At 41.1% G+C, this 19,309-nt stretch overlaps 1 protein-coding gene across 5 annotated transcripts in view; it reads left to right on the top strand.

Moving 5' to 3' along the window:
- The window catches only part of LOC101470620 (plakophilin-4), a 92,194-nt gene extending 75,907 nt beyond the window's left edge, over positions 1-16,287 (top strand). For all 5 annotated transcript variants that reach the window (XM_023152635.3, XM_012920299.3, XM_014408274.3 and 2 more), the window contains 12 exons: positions 657-870; positions 6,701-6,884; positions 7,636-7,753; positions 8,741-8,932; positions 9,078-9,251; positions 9,446-9,596; positions 10,679-10,871; positions 11,316-11,400; positions 11,751-11,868; positions 11,980-12,120; positions 12,900-12,964; positions 15,204-16,287. In XM_023152635.3, the coding sequence (XP_023008403.2) occupies positions 657-870; positions 6,701-6,884; positions 7,636-7,753; positions 8,741-8,932; positions 9,078-9,251; positions 9,446-9,596; positions 10,679-10,871; positions 11,316-11,400; positions 11,751-11,868; positions 11,980-12,120; positions 12,900-12,964; positions 15,204-15,443 (1,875 nt within the window). In that variant the 3' untranslated portion in view covers positions 15,444-16,287. The remainder of the gene's footprint in view (positions 1-656; positions 871-6,700; positions 6,885-7,635; positions 7,754-8,740; positions 8,933-9,077; positions 9,252-9,445; positions 9,597-10,678; positions 10,872-11,315; positions 11,401-11,750; positions 11,869-11,979; positions 12,121-12,899; positions 12,965-15,203) is intronic.
- The last annotated feature ends 3,022 nt before the right edge of the window (positions 16,288-19,309 follow it).

The raw sequence follows: 19,309 nt of genomic DNA, 5'->3' as shown, positions 1-19,309 counted from the left end.
AGTCAGGTGGTCACTTTGACACAGACAAAAGAAATTAGGAGATGTATTATTTGGTCAGTTCAACTCGTCGAGCTGAAAAAGTTTAGAGCTACCAAAGAGTCACAAGAATGTGCACATAGTCACAATCACACTGCTCATGCACATCAGAAGCAAGTATATTTAAAGAAAAAACATCCACAGCTTACAGCAACAGTTAGAAAAATAAATAAATCCAAAGAGGCATCTGCTCTGGATTTGTCCTTTCAGACATTAGCATAATGGTGATTTTGACATATAAAGACTAAGATAAGTTATGAAGACGGTATTTTTTAGATACTGTTTTTCTTGGATGCCGTATGACAGAAGAACTTGATTAATATTACAAAGCGAAAAGCAGGGAGCTTTTTTTCAGAGTACACATTGTTCTGTTCTCCAGAAGGAAATGTAAATCCAGTTTTCTTTTAGTCTACCATCTCCTGTGGTTAAGGCTTTTTCCATGGTCATATATTAGCATTTCTTTTCAAAATAATTTGTTTGGTATGAATAAATTCCCTGTGCGTAGATTCTCTTGTTACATGAATAAATGCATGATTTTTGTCCCCGTGTTTTACAGGGAAAGTTTTAAAAAATGTTGTTAGTGGTCAGAATCATTTCACATCTGAAAATCCTGACTCCAGGTGTGTCGACTGGGAGGAATCAAACACCTGGTGGACCTGCTAGACCACAAAGTCCTTGAAGTCCAGAGGAACTCCTGTGGCGCTCTGAGGAACCTCGTGTATGGCAAAACTATGGATGACAACAAGATCGCTGTTAGGAACGCCGGGGGTATCCCAGCACTGCTCCGTCTCCTTAGAAAGACTGTGGATGCGGAAGTGAGGGAGCTTGTGACAGGTTAGTGTGGAGAATGCAGAAACTCTAAGGGGAATTATATGCTTTAAAAAATCTGTCAGGGCATTCATCCACACACTTCTCTGTTAAACTTGAAAAGAATCCAAATTACACTTCATTCACACGCACAAATAGATTCCTCAAAGTTAGTCAGATCTTCACATCTGGGCCATTTCTGATCGGTGAATAATTTCGATTACTTGCTTTTTATTTTTAGCTCGCAGGCTAACTGATTCACTGACAAGTCATTTCAGCACTGGTATTATCCAGCATCAGACACAGCAACTTTACAGAATTTGATAAATGACTTGCTGGGCATTACAGGAGAGATCATTACAGTACAGTTGCAGTGGGGCTGTAACTTATGAATCCTGACATGGTCTCTGAAGAAGCTCGAGGTTGTTTAGTGCTGCGTGTCATGGTTAACTGTGGATTACTGCGCTTAAAGATGCTTTGAATAAGCTATTAAGCAGACGGCTTACCATAGTCTGTTCTGAAATTATGATTGTAGTAATAACTCAGGTGTAGAGGCTTTTCCTTAAGTTGCTGCTACTGCTGTCACTGCTGCTTATGACATATGCAACAAAATAAAACCACATTTCTGTGGGATTCATGCTTTTTCTTTTATTACTTAGGCTGCCGTTTTAGCTCCTTCTCTGTCAGAAAACAAGCGTTCCTGCCAGTGGGCTTGATAATCCTCTCTCTCTCCCTCTCTGCGTTGGCCTGTGTGTGACTCAGCTGCATTTGTGTGTTGTTTGAGGTCTGCAAATAGGGTATAAATCCGTGTTGTTTAGGATCAGGGTGGAGCACTACAAAAATAAGCAAGCCAAGACATTTGGCTCCCAGGTGGCAGAGTCAGCTGTTTGTGCTGGACTCCAAACCCCCGGTCTAACATGCGCTCAGGTTACAATCCAGCAGTCCCCCGAGGGTGAACAATACGAGCCTGAATATGAACCCTTTTGTATTGTCTGCGAGAAGATAATCTTCAGCTTCCTTTTCTAGTAGAGCGTTTGTTGACTCTGCTTAAAAAGGAGAAAATAATCATTCTCACATTGGAATCTACAGTCTCTAAATTGTCTTTCTTCACACTTGCATTTCAGATGATGCGCAGGCATTTCCAATTCGTCTCCTTTAGTGCGATCTCTGTTTAGGTTCTTTTCCTTTCCTTTCTTCCACAGAAAGCCTGATGTGGGTAATTGGTAGTGCAGACCCTAGGAACAAGAGTAATTTGAAAAGGTCAGCAGGGTTGCATCACCCTGGTTAATGGTGCGTTCCATCTGAAGTCTGAATATTCAATTGGAACAAATCAGACTTCCAACTCAGAAAGTCAGAGAAGCCCCATCAATTCTGATTTAACTATCCAAGATGGCAACAGTGCAGGTAATCTTCAGTAAAATTGTAAAACTTACAATCTGAAATATTACTATTGTGTATTTGTGACTCACTAAATGAGCCATACGCAAATGTGCTGCAGCTGTGTGTTTTTAAAGTGCAAAAAACCCAACCACCGTGCTGTGTTGCTAGTAATGCACGAATGGCTCCACTTTGCTGAGGAGCAAAACAAATGCTGTTTTTCCTCAGTTTTCCAACTTTACTACTGCAGCGTCACTCCCAGCTCCAACATTCGACTTCAGAGTGAAATGGAAAGCAGCACAATTATAGCTGATGAGAAACGCCCACATAAAGAGCTTTCAGGTGGATGACAAAGACAGCCCACACCATAGCTTAAAGTGGAGAAGACAGACATTATTCACTCACCCACAGCTCCTTATGAGGCAGCTTTTGTGGGATATTTAGAATTTGAATTAGAACACCTTCTTTAGTGTCGTTGCCAGTGGAGTTCGATTATTTGAGCTTCTATTGTCATCTGTGCTTCATTAGAGCTAGCTATAAGAACAGGCCACTCTTGCTTCAGGTCATGGGTCATGCTGGGGGAGACTCACAACCTGATCTCATCCCTTTACCTGCCTCCTCTTCCAACAGCTGTTGTGGTTATTGCTCTGTTCTTAATCACTTCTTCAGATCCAAAGGACAAACACACTGCTCTGTTATTAGCACCAGTAGATGAAACACCTGAAACTGCCATTCATGCACATACACACAGTCGTGCATCATGACTCCAGTGGACTTTACATTAACTTGCTTCACTTTTACTGACTTTCTTTAACCTTAACCTTAAACAATATCTGCTACTAAGCATAACCTGAATCTAAACTTATCTAAACATGTCACTGTGTTGAAATGTAATGATTTATTGTATAAGGACTTCTTCCCCAAAAGGAATAAACGTCCCCATTATATGACAGATTTAGGCCCTTAAAACATGAGTAATACCTGGACAACAAATACACACACACACACACACACACACACACACACACGCTCTGTTATTGCCCTGTTCTGACGTTTTATCTTGGTTTTACTTCCAAAACTTTGCTCCACACTGATTGCAATCAACATGCCAAACACTGTTTTTGCATATTCTGGACTTTGAAATATTAAATGACTGTTTAAACAAGAGCTTTTTTTTTTAATTTAAAAAATAAATGTTTGTAAAAGATTACCTACTTCTAATGTACATACAGAGAAGCTGAATGGCATTAACCCACAAAGCTAGTTTTAGTTGCCAAGTCTTGGTGTGATTTGCTATGTTTGTGTTCTTGGAGAACAAAGAATGAGAAGATTAATAACCTTTTTTCAAGTGATAAATGATAAAGGTAATTTCATCTGAAAATATATCCATGACTTTCACTGCGTGCGGGGCGCAAAAATGAAAAATGCTCACTAACCTCAAAAGTACAAGCCGAGCTGATTTAGTCGATGCAGCATTAGAGATCAGACAGTACTGAAGCTTTTTTTTTTTAACTCCAAAAATTAAAAGGTTAATAAACTGAGCCGGTTTTTTTTGGATGATCAGCAGCTTTATACTAACTGAACTGAAAGACGACCCAGTTATTGCTTCGCCAGGCAAAGTCGATGACGTGTCGACCTGTAGTTGAAGACACAGAAATGGTCTCCGGGGAGAAGTGACACATTTGGGGAATCAATCAAGATCACTTTCATTCCGCCTGTCGAAAGTGTTTAGCCTCACTTGGAGTGAAAAATGAGTGATTAATGAAAGTCAGCTTTGTTGGGCAGCTAACAAAATATACAGAAGCATTTAAATCACACCAGAGAGTTTTTGGACTGAGTCACAGACATCCTGGTGGGTATTGAAGTCATTTTAATAATTATAACATGAGTTCAGCTGACTAAATTTTCCAAAGTCGTCATCCACACATATTTAGCAAATGCAGCATGACATAGGCTTGCAGGACTGCATTATGACAGAATGTAATCAAGTGCATTGGATTAAGTACTGCTAAAATGTCAGAAAGCTCTTTAATTTCCAAGATCACTGCTTGTAATATTTTCAGATTTTATTTAGGAGTCTCTCTGTCTCTCTCCTTGTGTCTCGTTTAGCCTTTCAGTGTCATGTGTCCAATAAATATGACAATGCTGACTGTTGCGACACACATTTTCTGCAGGATACAGGTGTCTCAGTAGTCAGGATGAGTCTGTTCTTTGTGTATTTCTGTGATAAAAATGGCAGAACTGAAGTTGGTAAAAACACCAAATTTGCACAAGTGGGTGACTTAGATTAACTACATGTAAAATTTGGCAAGTGGCTGCTGATGAGGGGAAGTGGTGCCAGACTTACTCTGAACTCTGCAGGCAACTGTCAGCCATATACACCCAATAATCATTGCAGTTCTGAGTCACTGTGCCAGTGCAATCCCTTGTGGCCATTTAGTTCTTTATCGGTGATCTTTAGACGTTTACTCTGTTTGTGTTAAAAACCCAGAATGCGTTACAGCTGAGCTACTTCAGGGCAAAAGATATGTCCATTTAACTTCCTTAGCTGTTCTAACCACCTTCAGATTATTTATTTATTATTTTGGTGTTTTTTTTCTCCATGCGTCTCCCTGTGTCCTCCTGCGCTCTCACAATTCACAACAATGTTTACCTTGGGTCAGCGTTTCAAAGGCAGGCCAAGGCACTGGAGAACAAGCCACTGAGTAGGGAACAAGGTTGACGTCGGTGCCTACAAGCATACATCTGTTCCGTCTGACTGTCAGGTGTAACTTATGGGTATTGCTGCTGGTGTTGCACCACTGACAGGATTGTCAGTCACACCTCAGTGAATTCTCCTGTTGATTTCTCCTGACATGCTGCCTCCACAGGATCAGTCTAAAATCCAGCTGAGAACATTCTTCCTACAAATTGACATTCAGTGGCTGTTTAGGAACTTGCCAGAGGCAGAAAGAGTGAATTGTGGAGTCAGAAGAAGAAGCAGGGAGGTTGGTCAGTGGACATGAGTGTCTTATCACTGCATTATTGGTCCTATTACAAGGCAGTCTGTGCGTGTCCCGTGAGAAAGGTAAACACAGAACTGAATGTGCTGGTGGAAGGAGCAAAGGTCAGTTAGTGCAGAATTAAACTGAGTCCCACTGAGTCAAGTTGAGCAGAGTCTACTAGTCCGCCTGACACAAAGCACAAAATGCACAAAATGACTCTTACACACACACAGACACACACTGCTGCCAGGCTCCAGTAAGAAGCACGTGCTGCATGTTAACTTTATAAGTTGCGTATCACATGATTTTCAGTGCCTCCCTGTTATTTTAGCATAATAAAAGGAAAGTAATGAAAGTTCACTAAAGGACTTTAATGGGTTTGAAAGCACTTTGATTTAGTGTTAATAAGGATAATGGTAAGAGAAATTGTTGATTAAATGACTGGCAGTGGCAGAGACCTTGCCGTCTTGGCAGGCATATATCTGTCTGTAAAGCTTCTTGCCAGCAGTCTGCCTCAATCGGGCTCTTGGGCCATATTACAGAGTATTATCGTCTCCATTGCTTCAATCAGAGCAGGACGGAGAGGCAGCTTACTGAAAGAAGATAAACAGTGAGGTTGAGAGAAAAGTAGCCAGGAAGACCTGTCATTATTTGTTTTACCTCTCCCAGTAGTGTGTCCATGTATATTACGGAGTTCCATGTAATAGCTTCATTGGTCTGTTGATCATGTGATGTGTTCTGAATGCACAGACTGAGGTGAGCAAGTGGTAGAGCAACAACAGCAAATGGATTCATTAACATGAACCATTAAGCACTCACACATGAACCACTAACACACATGCACACTGTACTTGAAGCATTGTTTTGGCTGCATTTTGAACATGACACATGTATTCAGCCCTGAGTGTTTACTGTAGAATTCAGCTTGTGTAACATTTGTCTCCTGCAGGGCTACCAATGCCCTACAGCAGTCGGGCTGTGTCTTAGTGTAAGCCTAGCAGCAAGAGTCACCTAATTAGAAGAACATGTTACATGCCGGCTAATCCATGACAGATGCAGTATCAGAAGCTGCCACGACTGTGCGTGATTATCAGTGGTTACCAAAAGTATGTTTGAATTGAGTGAAATGATGGCATAATTTCTAAAGACTTCTACATTATTTATATTTCAATTGAAATGACTGAGCTGATGCCATATGGATCCCCACCCCATCCTTCTTACTATATTTTTCATTTCAAACAAATAATCTTTGCCGCAAGGATAGTCTGCAGAGATGAAAGTTGACTTGAATATCTGATGCCTTGATGTTCGAGCCGTGGTATAGTCATATCTTTACTCAGGTTCTCGGTTTGCATGTTGTCGGACACGTCCGCACACACTGAACTAAAAGCCCCCCTCTAGGTTAACCTAAGTGCACATGACAGCTCAGCTGACTTAACAGAAGGTTTGCACGCCTGCTTCTCAATGCTTGTGTTTGCATGTGGCTATGTCCTCAGGGGTGCTGTGGAACCTGTCGTCGTGTGACGCCGTCAAGATGACAATCATCCGGGACGCCTTAACAACTCTGACTAACACTGTGATCATCCCTCACTCTGGATGGAGCAGCTCCACCTTCGATGACGAGCACAAGCTGAAGTTTCACTCCTCTCTGGTGCTGAGGAACACCACAGGCTGCCTGAGGTAAACCACCTGATGATCACACTTGGCACTAGCTCCCCACTGTGGACATCTGATGCTATTGCATTGATGAGCTCATAGCGTGCGTTTGAAGAAAATATGATAATAAAGTGACCCGCCTCAAATCTAAAAATAAAAAATTTGTAGATATGCTCGTAAATCACTTTTTATTTAGCGAACATTATCAGGATGATGTGCATTTTTTCATAAATATGGGTTTAATGATTAAACACGATTTAGTGAAATGGGTACATTTTTCTGTCTTGTTGACGTTTTAAAGCCGTCACCATTTCTTTGAATATCACAGTCAAAACTATTGGAAAACTCACAACCTCTCTCCTGGGGCTTCTTCCTTTGAGAACAGTGCAGTGTGTAGAGCACAGCTTCTAATTGGTGCCAGCTAGTTGAGGTGATTGTTTGTGTAACACTGCACTCAGACATGCATAGGTGTGGTCGTTGGGTCTATACTTACTCAGCAAAGTACTGTAATTTCTTTAGTCAGACCACACACATGCACACCTCTCATACATTATGGATGGTGTATGGGGATTGCAAAGCCCACATCACACATTCGAGTGGGAGACACACACACACATGTGCACAGCTGTCATTTTGTGTGTTTGCATATGCTCATCTGTTTGTTGAGCAAAGCCCCAAATCAAATGTCGTGTGTGTGTGTGTGTGTGTGTGTGTGTGTGTGTGTGTGTGTGTGTGTGTGTGTGTGTGTGTGTGTGTGTGTGTGTGTGTTTCAAAGGAACCTGAGTTCAGCTGGTGAGGAGGCCAGGAAACAGATGCGCACTTGTGAGGGCCTGATTGACTCACTGCTCTATGTCATCAAAGCCTGTGTAAACACCTCTGACTTCGACAGCAAGGTACGCACAAAGACACCCATCCACTGATGCACACACACAAATACATTTAGCCAAGAGGGGAACATGCTGCCACATGATAAGAGGGAAGAATCCTACTCATCCTGATTGAATCATTTGTTTCCTTGTGCCTAAATGACCCTCAGCTGCCAGAAGCAACTGTTTCATGTGCTTTGTCATCCAAAGCACAACTCATATTTTCGCATTCTGATTGACCGGGCTGCAACAGTGGTTGCTCATATTACTAATGGCCATAGTTAGAACCACATAAGCTTAGGCTTCAGAATGCTTTAAATGTTCTGTTTCACACTATTTTTCAAGTCTTGGATCTCTTTGATGTCATAAAGAGCAGATGTACTTAATGGGAGACAGAGTCCTGGCTGTCTGTACTGTATGTGAGGGAAAGACAGTCAGAGAAAAGTTGGCTATAAGCGAGGGAGGCATGAAAGCAAGAGGAGGCAGAATGACTTGTTTCAGACAGAGGTGGAATTGAGGGGCCGCACCAAGGCCCAGTATAGATGAATAAGGGTTATGATGAGAGTTCAAGAATTAAAGATATAGAGCCGGAATGGCCATTATATATCCTTAACCTTTTTTATACAACTGGGTATTGCAAAAGCTCATTCATCTGTGAATTGTAAAGCCATAAAAAGTCAAGTGGACCATGTCTAATGTGAAGATCACCACTCTGGGAACTCGACCCTTAACCGTGTCAGTCATTCATGCTCATTGTCATTGTGTAAGGCAAACCCATTACAAAACTCAAACAGCGTGAAAATAAGTTTGTGTGCTCTGGTTGACGAATTTTGTCTGCCTTGCGTTCCAAATCTAATTGATATCATTGTATTACTGCAAATAGAAGGTGCATGTCCCACACACTGGCTGCAGATACTGTAGCATGCTGCACAGAGTTGTAGCCTTTGTCATGGTGATTAAAAGAGCATCTACTATAACTACCTGTTCCACTGCCTTTCTTCTTGTACCTGCCAGATTGTGGAGAATTGTATTTGCACCCTAAGGAACCTGTCATATCGTCTGGAGCTGGAGATGACAGCACCCAGACTGATAGAGGGGCAGGAAGTGGATGGCTTACTGGCCAGAGAATCTCCCAGTAAAGAGGTGGATTCCAGCTGTTGGGGCAGAAAGAAAAAGAAGAAGAAAAACAGCCTTCAGGAAGACACAGTGAGTGTGGGACTGTATCTTTAAAATAGCAAAATATTTCTATTATCATGTATGGTATACTGGAAAATGAGTGAAGACCACACAGAAAAGTTGCAATAATGTCATTATATACCACAGCCTGATAAACACTTATATTCTGATTCAGTGGGACGGTGTGGGGCCCATCCCTGGCTTCTCCAAGTCTCCCAAGGGTGCAGAAATGCTTTGGCATCCTTCGGTGGTTAAGCCTTACTTGACTCTGTTGGCTGAGAGTTCCAATCCTGCAACTCTGGAGGGAGCCGCCGGGTCTCTTCAGAACCTGTCAGCTGGCAACTGGAAGGTAAAGTACCTATATTCACTTTATATACACTCACTGATCACTTAACTTAACAGCTCAGCACGTCTGCATCGATCAAAGCTGTCACCAGTTTAATTCTGGAACTCACACGTGCTAAAACACACATCTTAAAACCAGACATTTTCCTGAGTAGGGTGTGGACCCTTCTCAAGTTTCACTGCTTTCTGTGTGCACAGTTTGCAGCATACATCCGTGCAGCAGTGCGAAAGGAGAAAGGACTGCCCATCCTGGTGGAGCTGCTTCGGATGGATAACGACAGGGTGGTGTGTTCAGTTGCCACTGCTCTGAGAAACATGGCATTGGATGTCAGGAACAAGGAGCTCATAGGTCAGGAGTCACACTGTCACACATTTTACACTATACACCATAATGACTCTGTCTGGATGAATAATATTAAACACAAATATAAAGCCGCCTTATTGTTTTTCCTGTCGGATTCAGCATATTTAACAGTCCAGCCTCTGCTCATGTTGTACCAATTAGGCAGAGGCTATGTTGTTAAAGCATTTAGCTTGGATACATGCCCTTACTCAGAATAAAACACCCACCTAAAGTGTGGATGTTACAAGCACATTATTTTCTGTTATTTAAGGAGGTACATAGATATTATATAGATGATCTTTAGGAAATTAGCTGAATAACGTGACTCTACACGACACTACTTATTAATATTTTAAACATTTTCCATCTAAGCTGGCTCTGTGATTTATACAGTGTGCAAACCGACAAATTGTTTAACAAATTGTTAAACAGTGGGGGTTTTTTTGTTAGTTCAGTTTGTTTTTTTTAATTAATGGCAACTACAGAACAAGGGCCTTTTGTGACAATTTTAACTATTGGTTATTATTTTTTTTAATCTCCCTCTAGCCTTTTGTTTTTCATGAAACATTCTCATTTAATGGAAAAAAACCAAGCTTTTATGTGCTCTCTGTGGAGTTAATGAGGAGTTACAGTTCCAACAAAGCAGGGGTGATGCCTGTAGCAGGAAGGGTGGGGTGGGGGTTGGTTCTGATTTAAGGTGCCTTCAGTTTTGTGGTTGTGAGTTTATGCTGCAGGGGTTTTTTTCTTTTTCTTTTGGTTTTCTTACCACCAGGCTGCTGCTGTTTTACAGTAGGATGCACACACGCCAGTGTCCTTGCGTTGATGCAATGTCATTTAGGATAACTTTGTACAACACTGCAGGCTAAGCAAAATGAATATCAGCCCGATTATAGAAGCTCCACGGTGTAGTTTAGGTCACAGTGGAAGACCTTTACATTATGTAACATAGAGGGGGGGAAAAAACCAAACTTGTATGAGTGGTACTCCCCTCCCTTCTCCGTGCATAAGCATCTGCCTACAAACATGCTGTACAGTAAGTGTGTCACAGTGTATTTCCTGCACGTCTCACCTCCCCTCCTCGCTCTTAGGGAAGTACGCGATGAGGGACCTGGTCAACCGTCTCCCTGGGGGGAACACCACCCTGCTGTCAGACGAGACCGTGGCAGCCATCTGTTGCACCCTGCACGAGGTCACCAGCAAAAACATGGAGAATGCAAAGGCTCTCGCTGACACGGGCGGCATCGAGAAGCTGGTCAACATAACCAAGGGCAGAGGAGACAGGTGCGCTACAGAAGCTCGTATTTGTCTGAGAGTTTGTTGTTTTTTTTCTCAGTGATACACACCCGACTGTAACTTGTGCACACGGTGAAAAACCCCCACCAGAGTCGTGGATGGGGATAAAAGGCTGTTTTGGGCACTGACCAGCTGGAGTTTTATACAAACACACACACACCTAAGTAACACTTTGATGCTTGGAGAAGGAGAAGTTTTAGCCACAGGGAAGGTGGCATTGTATGCATTGAGGTTTTATGTCCCTGTGGAATGATGGCACAGCAGCTATTTCTAGCCTGCTATATATTCAGTAATGTTCCAGGGTAAAACACACTGAGGACAAACTCTTTCCTCAAACATCATGTCCTGTAATATTTACAGTGTGTTTTTAAAGGAAGGCTAAAGGCATTCAGGAATACCCTAAAACATTTGGGCTTTTGACTGTTTCTCCAGGTACTCTATGAAGGTGGTTAAAGCAGCTGCTCAGGTGCTGAACACACTGTGGCAGTACAGAGATCTACGTGCCATCTATAAAAAGGTAATGACATTGAGTTTGGTCCTTTCTGGTGTCCGGTTTAATGTCTGTGAAAAATACACGGCATATCAAAAAGAATTATCTGATTTTAAAGTGTTTTAATTCTGAAGCAGTTCACTGGTCATGACTGAAACATGTACAGGTAGAAAGAAGAGAGGGATCTGTGGCTTTCACATGGTTGCTGACAGGTAGTGTAACAATAGCCTGACATGCTTGCAAAAGTATGGGATGAGTTTGAGTATCGTATGTGCTTTAAAAAATATCTATCCTTTTGAAATCAGATAGTTCTTTTTGATACATCCAGCATATTTATCCAGAGGATCAATGTTTTCCTCTCCCCACTACCCCAACAGGATGGATGGAATCAAAACCATTTCCTCACACCAGTGTCCACACTTGAGCGAGACCGGTTCAAGTCCCAGCCCACCCTCCCCACCAGCAACGTTCAGATGTCTCCAGTCAACCACCCTGGTACATTCAGTTCACTCCATTCCGTGCCCAGTCGAAATAGACACTGTCTGTGAGACCGGAAAACCTCTGGAATTTAATGTTACGAAACGTGTTTTCTTTTTTTCCTTGCAGCTGCCAGCGCCACGTCGTCTCCTGCACTGCTGGGCATCAGAGAGCATAGAGACACCATCAGAGATTATCAGAGAGCACAGTCAACTATGCAATTTTCTAATTACCAAGGAGACAACAGTATTCATAAAAAACAGTATACAGGTACACACCTGAAAGCCACTCGGGGTTACACTCCTTAAAAATTTAATTTGGCTCACACTCACCATCTGCACCAGACTGCGTGCTGTTACACACTTGCTGCTATTCGGGGCGTTATCTGTTTTATCTTTCGTAACGCTCCAAGCGGATTCTGTGGCCAGTCTCCTCTCGTTGCCAAGACGGTCCTCTCATCATTTCCACCAACCCCTGCCAGCCCCATCACAGTCAGTTGAATTCCGACCGCTTCAGGGCTGTTTTTGTGCTGCAGTTGGTCTGCACAGCACTAAAGTGGACCAACCAGCCAGGAGTGGACACTCCACAGTGGTGCCATTGTTAGCATCACCAGGTCACAGCTTGCAGACAGGGCCAGTGAGTGGGTACCCAGACATACTACAGTCAGACAAGAGCTCTCACCAGCCTACTCTGGTTGGTGAGAACAGGGGGGAGGCCAGAGTAAACAAAATGAGCCTGCAGCCTCAAAAATTCATCTATTACATAGGGAAGTGGAAATTGAGTTTCTGGATTCCACCCGTTGGATAAAGTGCCAGTGGAAATACCCATCCCATGGGCTGTATAAACAACAGAACAGCAGTGGCCAAGTCTATTATTTGGTGTTATTTCTCTCCAGCGTAGCGCGCCACTTCTTGATCCTCTACTATCAAAATACAGACATTTGCCCTTCAGGGATGTGCTGACTTTTTTCACTGATATGAAGTGTTTTGGCATCAAGTTCCACTAATCCATCTAAGGCAACACTCACTTTATTTATTTATTTTTTCCAGGGTCTGGAAAGCCGTCTCCGTATTACTACTCATCACCCACAACAGAGGAGCCCCGAAGAACACAGGTGAATGCAGTAATTCTGCACAAATGTCTGGTTACACTCCACAGCCTCCCCTTCTCATCTTGTCTCGTATGCCTGCTCTGATGTGGCTGTACAGAGGTAGAGGTTGTTTTGCTGTGTATATGCAGAGATTGTTTATTTCTCTGTTTGCCTGTTAGCTTTGTTTATTTGTGCAGACTATTTCTACTGTTATTTTTGTAGTGTTTGGGGTTTTTTTCAGTGTGATAGCGTAGTTTACAGTACATAATATTGCAATGTACACAACAAATGATTAATTAATCAAACTAAAAAATAAAAAAATATGATACTAGCCTTAAGAATTCATATTTATCGTAGTGTTTGGTGATATAAGCTGGCACAAGGCACATGTCTGAGATCCCTCCGCTGCACTGTATAAGCACGACCAACCCTTCTAACCCGCTTGACTAATACAAAGAGACTGACACGTATTCCACCCCGGATGAATGACAATGCTGCGAATGACCCAGCACATCAGCTATTGTTTGAGTGAGATTGAATGTGACTGCTGGGATTGGGATGGTCTGGGTACGTCTCAGGCACTTGTCTCTGTTGGACACATCCATGTGTGCCCATTCAGATAACAGGCACGGAGAGGAGGCAGGAGGGAGGAGATGCTGCACAAAGACAGAGTTCTCTTATGTCCTTCATTGCTTCACATTTCTGGCTAAAGACGGTCATTATTCATTTCAGACATTTATAAATCCCATCCATTTTGTTGGATTTCTAACATTTACCTTGAAGCTGTTTTTGTTGCATTAGTGGCCAGAGACGTGCAGGCGAGAAGATAATTGATTAGCCTATTGTCTGAAAAATCTCCAGCCACACTAACGAGCGTTTGTCCTGAATCTGCTGAGATGTTTGTTTATGCCGTTTCATTTTGTTACCACCATACAGAAGATTGATTTGAGATATTTTTTGTGTTTTGACAGGACGAACAAGAGTTATGTGCTTAAAGGCATAGTTAAGTTTTTTTTTATTAAATCTTATTTTCTCTCTTGCTGAGGTTTCTAGAAGAAAGTCTGCCCCTGAGCTGTTGTTTTGACAGTCGCTGTCCGCTTGATTAGGTGCACCTATAAAACTCCTTGTTAACACAAACGGCTAATCAGCCAATCACATGGCAACAACTCAGTGCATTTAGGCTTGTGGGCTTGTAGGTGAGGTCAAGATGAATCCGAATGGGGAAGGAAGGCGACGCAGCTAAGAACAGGAAACAGAGGCTGTAATTTGCACACGCTCACAAAAATTGGACAGCTGCTGGTGGTGTAATGGTGTTGGGGCATATTTTCTTTGTACCCTTTAGATCCCTTAGTACCAAAGGTCAGTGAGTGTATAAACAAATGGGGACAGAGCCTTTACTTTATTTTCAACACTCAAATATACATATTTTTTTGCCTCAAATAAAAGTAAAAACTCTTTAACAACATAGTTTACATAGACATTACAGTAAGTCAAGGAAAAGGATAAGTACACGTACCTACATATGTCTTGCGCTGACATTGTTGCGATCCTCTACTGAGGACATGAATCAGTGTAACACCAGTTTGCAGTTTTGTCTCCGGGCAGCGTCTTCTGATCCACTGTGCTCAACTTTTTGTTTAAATTGTCAGTTTACTCTTTAAAGCTGAGAAGCTAATGTTTAGAGGTGCTTGTAGGTGGATTTCTAATCATCTAGGTGGAGATTTGCAATTAAGATTTTCCCAAAATGTTACCGTGTAGTGTGGTTATATTTATAGTGAGGTGTAAGTGTTCCTGAAAGTATAAGCAGCAGTACAATATGAAGATAAATAAAGTTTGTTCACTGAAATTAAGCTACACGAGAACTATCATTAAAACTTAGAATGAAATCTGAATAATACTTTGAAATAAGTGCTGCACGGCCAAGGCTGCAAACATCAGTGAAAACTGCCTAATTAAGTAAAGGTTAAAGGATTTTTGAAAACGTGTGCGCAGAGAAATGACCTCCTGTAAATGTTGCATGTGAAATGATTGGACATTTTAATAATAATTATGCATTACATTTCACAAAGCGTTGGGATGTAATTGGCTAAAGTGGAGCTAATTTAATTTACTTTACATGCTGGCAGGGGAAAGGGGACAGCAAAGGCTTAATTTGCTACCTTTATTTTCTTTTGAGTTTAAGTTTGAATCTTTAACGTAACGACTGTTGTAAAACTCAAGTTTTCAGAACTGACTCTTGATACTTGCCTCTCGTTCCTTGCAGCCTCTGTATTATTCAGATGAGCCGAGCAGGAGAAACTACGATACATACAGAATGTACCTGCAGCACCCACACGGCTACGACGACTCGTATTTGGAGGAGGTCATCACTTACCCTCCCACCTTCAGCTCTCAGCCTCATGGACTGAAATCCACCTGTAACTACGTGGACTATTACGCTACCACACGGACGCCTTCGTTCAGGGCAGAGCAGTACCCCGGCTCTCCAGACTCCTGGGTATAGGTCTGGAGGTGCTACCGTTTCACCATCACTTCGGTTTGTAACTGGGGTGCGTCTTTACCCTGCAGCAGAGGCGAGGAACACACAGGAAATGACAAACTTACTTTTTTTCATGAACTTGGCTTCATACATGTTTGTTTTGTGGATGTGTGTGTATGGAGGAGAGTTCAACTGAGTGATAACAGATGGAAAGATGGGATGTGAGCCAAAGAAGGAAATCAAGGAATGTCTTTTTTTTTCTAATTATTTTTTATTTAGATGAGAAAGATGGAATCATGCTGTGAGTCTGTTGAGAGCAGATATTGGGACACTACAGTGAGGAGACATGCGTCCTACTCTGTCTAGATGTTAGGTTAATTTTTCTTTTCGAAACTCTTAGCTGTGATAGCATGGTGAAAGGTGTGAGTCATGTAAACGAAGGTCCGCGGTAAGAGTCGAGACTGGAGGAATATGTATGTGCCGAAGCCAAAATGGATCATGAACTCATATCTGTTTAAAAAATGAATCCAAAAAAAAAACATAAAATAAAAAAATAATCAAATGAAAAATAGTTAACTAATGATGTTAGCTTGTACAGAGGGATCAAATTATATCTGTACTTAATGTTGAACCTGTGTAATGCCATGGAGTCTTGTACATTTTTCGTTTTATTGTAAATACAGGAAAAAAAACATGTTACCTGGTTTACACTCAACAGCACTGGTTGGAAAAAACAAAAAAACTAAAAGAAACTTGTGCCATGTTAGGTCTCTAAAGATATATAAATATACAAAGAAATATGTGGACAAAGATGGCATCATAACACAACAACGACAACGTAATAAAAGGTCAAGTTTTGTTTTTTAAACTGTGTGAGAGAGTTTCTTTGCATCTCCAGTTTACTGACATTTTGTCCACGTGTGCAAAGAGAGTGAATGAATAGATCAAACCCTTTCTGCTCTGGTTGTAATATCCTCTATCCTGCCTGGGAAGCATATTTTATGTATTTGCACAGACATGAGTAGTGAGCCTTAAACCACCTGTGTTTTATAAAAGCCGTGTGGCACCCTGGAGCACAGCAACCAACACTGATCGGTAGCGGACTCTGCGCTTACACCTCGACTGACAAACCGTGCTCTTGGGACGGAGAAAAAAACCTTCTTTTAAAATGTTTTTCAAATATCGATGCTGAATATGAGCGACGTGTGGTGCAAATGTATTTAAGATGAAAGATTCCAGGATGATTTTCTGTCACGCTACAAACTCTGCAAAATGGTGACGAGGGTCAGGGATGATTTGTGACAGAAGGATAGCAGCAGTTATTCACTGTGTCAGGAAATTAAAATATGCTACTGTGGGCCATGTATCAATGTAAAATATAAGTAAAAACCTGACAATATTAGAGACATGTACTCCTTCCCATCCAATATACGTACACTATTTGAAAAAAATGGATTGGGATAAACTAATCGTCTCTTGTTAACTTGATGTAAATAAAATTTTCCAAGGCACCGAGCCTCAATATGAGATCAGCAAAAATTGTTTTTGAATTGTGACTCAATAATGGGTCAATAATAATTAAAAAAATATGGAGCTGGAATACTGACAGGGTTCAATTTCCTGTGGATCGGGGCCAGTACTACTTAAAAGATGAAATACAGTTGCTCTTTAGGCCTAAAATGATTTGAATAAACACACTGCTGAAAGTTTGGTAAACTTAGTTTTTTAAAAGAACACCAACACAGCGTGTTATAATCACCAGACTGAACAGCTTTATATACTTGTAGACAAACTGAGATGTTCAAGTTCATCTATATTCATCTTTTTTTTTATTTGCATACAAAAGCAATTTAAAATTCTTTAGATCTCATAATTAATGTTGTTTCATGCCCAGAAGGTATTTGATGGGTTGGAGTGGGGTTATCTCTCTTTTTCAGATCATCAAAGAATTTGATTTTTACTCATATTCCTCTTCTCCACCAGCCTCCACTTTCAGAAACCAGCTACACTTCCACATGAGACGGGCCTTTAGTTGCAACTCTATGGACTGTGCTGCTTATAGTAAAGCTGGCATTAAGGGAATACATACGTTTATACCGACCATTAATTGGCTTCGGCCTACAAAAGACACTTGCATCCAGTTTTCCCGGCGTAGTCCCAGGAGCCTTAGTCTGCTAAACTGCTTTGCCAAAATATTGCGAAATGGACTTAATTTACAAAGCAGTGAGATTATCCCAGCCCCTGATTTCATTTAATTCATTACCCCTCAAAGTAAGTGCACGCAAATTAAAGTACCTAATAATCTGGGTCACATATGACTTCATACACCCAATTTTCCCCTCACTGCAGTTTCTTCTGAAACAAAATTCAGAATGTTAGCGCTTACTGAATTTATCAGGAGGAAGAATAAATACAGGTGAAGTCAATGTGCAATCTGCTTTTAAATGCATGTAAGAGCACAGCTACGAGCCAGGACTGTCTCCCATAACTTTAAGGACTTTTTTTTTTTTTTTTAAAGCTGCTAATGTTATATGAGCATTATTGACAGGGATTTCATGGCACAGCCCCTGGAGAACTAATCTGATCTGCTTAAACTCCCCACCCGATCTCAGCCTATAAACAGGTCCAAATATCATTGTGAAGCATTATTTAAAGATCTGAATACAGTTCATATGAACACTTTTCACTCAGTCTTGATCTATATTGATATATATCTAATTAAGAAGTCAGCTTTTTATAACAATAAATGCAGATCCAGAGTCTGATGTGCTGCAAAAAAACCCCCAACAACCTCATCACACTTTCATATCGATTGATGGAGTAATGCTAAAGCACTATTTTCCCTAAACTCTCTTTTGAATTCCACTCGGAAACTTAATCTCGGGTCTCTCGGGATACTTTATTCCTTTTTAAACTCATTTTGGATCTTCTGACTGGGAGGAACACTTGAAGAACCAGCTTAAGTTTAGAGAACTAGCTATATAGCATACACTGCTTAGGAGGCTAAATAGGTTTAGGACTACATGTTGAACCCATAAGTGACAAGTCACATCATCAGCCAACAAACGAGGCAGATCTTTACATTAGTCTAAAACAATATTTAAGTTTCATACACTGCAGAAATATCCACAAAACTATTAAGTGCAGTAATGAGAGACCTCCCTCAAGATAGCGCCTACATGCTAGCTGCCAGGCAAATTAAATATGAGTTTAGCTAAATGACTTCCTAAACAAAAGGAAAATTGACCTCCAGTCTTTTTTAATACACTTATACATTATTTAAAGAAAGTTTGCTTTATGCAAGAAAGTGTGCTAAGAAATGTGATGCTATATGACAATTATTTTTTAAGAATGAATGCATTGATACTGCAATTTTGCACTACATAGTACATGCATTTTATTCTTAGTATGTTGTATACTTAACTATTGGAACTGATTTTGTTGGTTTTGTACTTCTCGATATGATCTTGTTTTCCTTGTTTCATCTACGGTGAAGGTTCTGATAACTAAAAGGTACAGTAATACTATAACTGCGATGGGGTTCAGCTGGGGTGAGGAAGAATTATGTTTTTCCAGTTGTGCCTGTGAGGGGTGTTTGGTTTTTTTGTTTTTTTGTTCATTTCTTAGTATTTAGACTTTATTTTATGCACCAAAAAACAACTTTGAGCACAAACGAGAAAAAAATACTGTCAAGAAAGGAAGAAAAAGCCAGACCCGACCAAAAGCGCAGCCACCGTTCAAATTAAACTAAAACTAAAGAAGATTCAAGTTAAAATACAATAAACTGCAGCTTGCCAACTGCACAAACAGGAAAAGGAAACTAAGCACATCAGCAGCTTTTCCTTCTTCTGGAGCCTTTTGGCACACAGAATAAAGGTAGGAGTTAAGAA

Source organism: Maylandia zebra, linkage group LG16, assembly GCF_041146795.1.
Source record: "Maylandia zebra isolate NMK-2024a linkage group LG16, Mzebra_GT3a, whole genome shotgun sequence".
Classification (NCBI taxonomy): Eukaryota; Metazoa; Chordata; class Actinopteri; order Cichliformes; family Cichlidae; genus Maylandia; species Maylandia zebra.
This window is presented reverse-complemented; position numbering and strand designations above follow the sequence as displayed.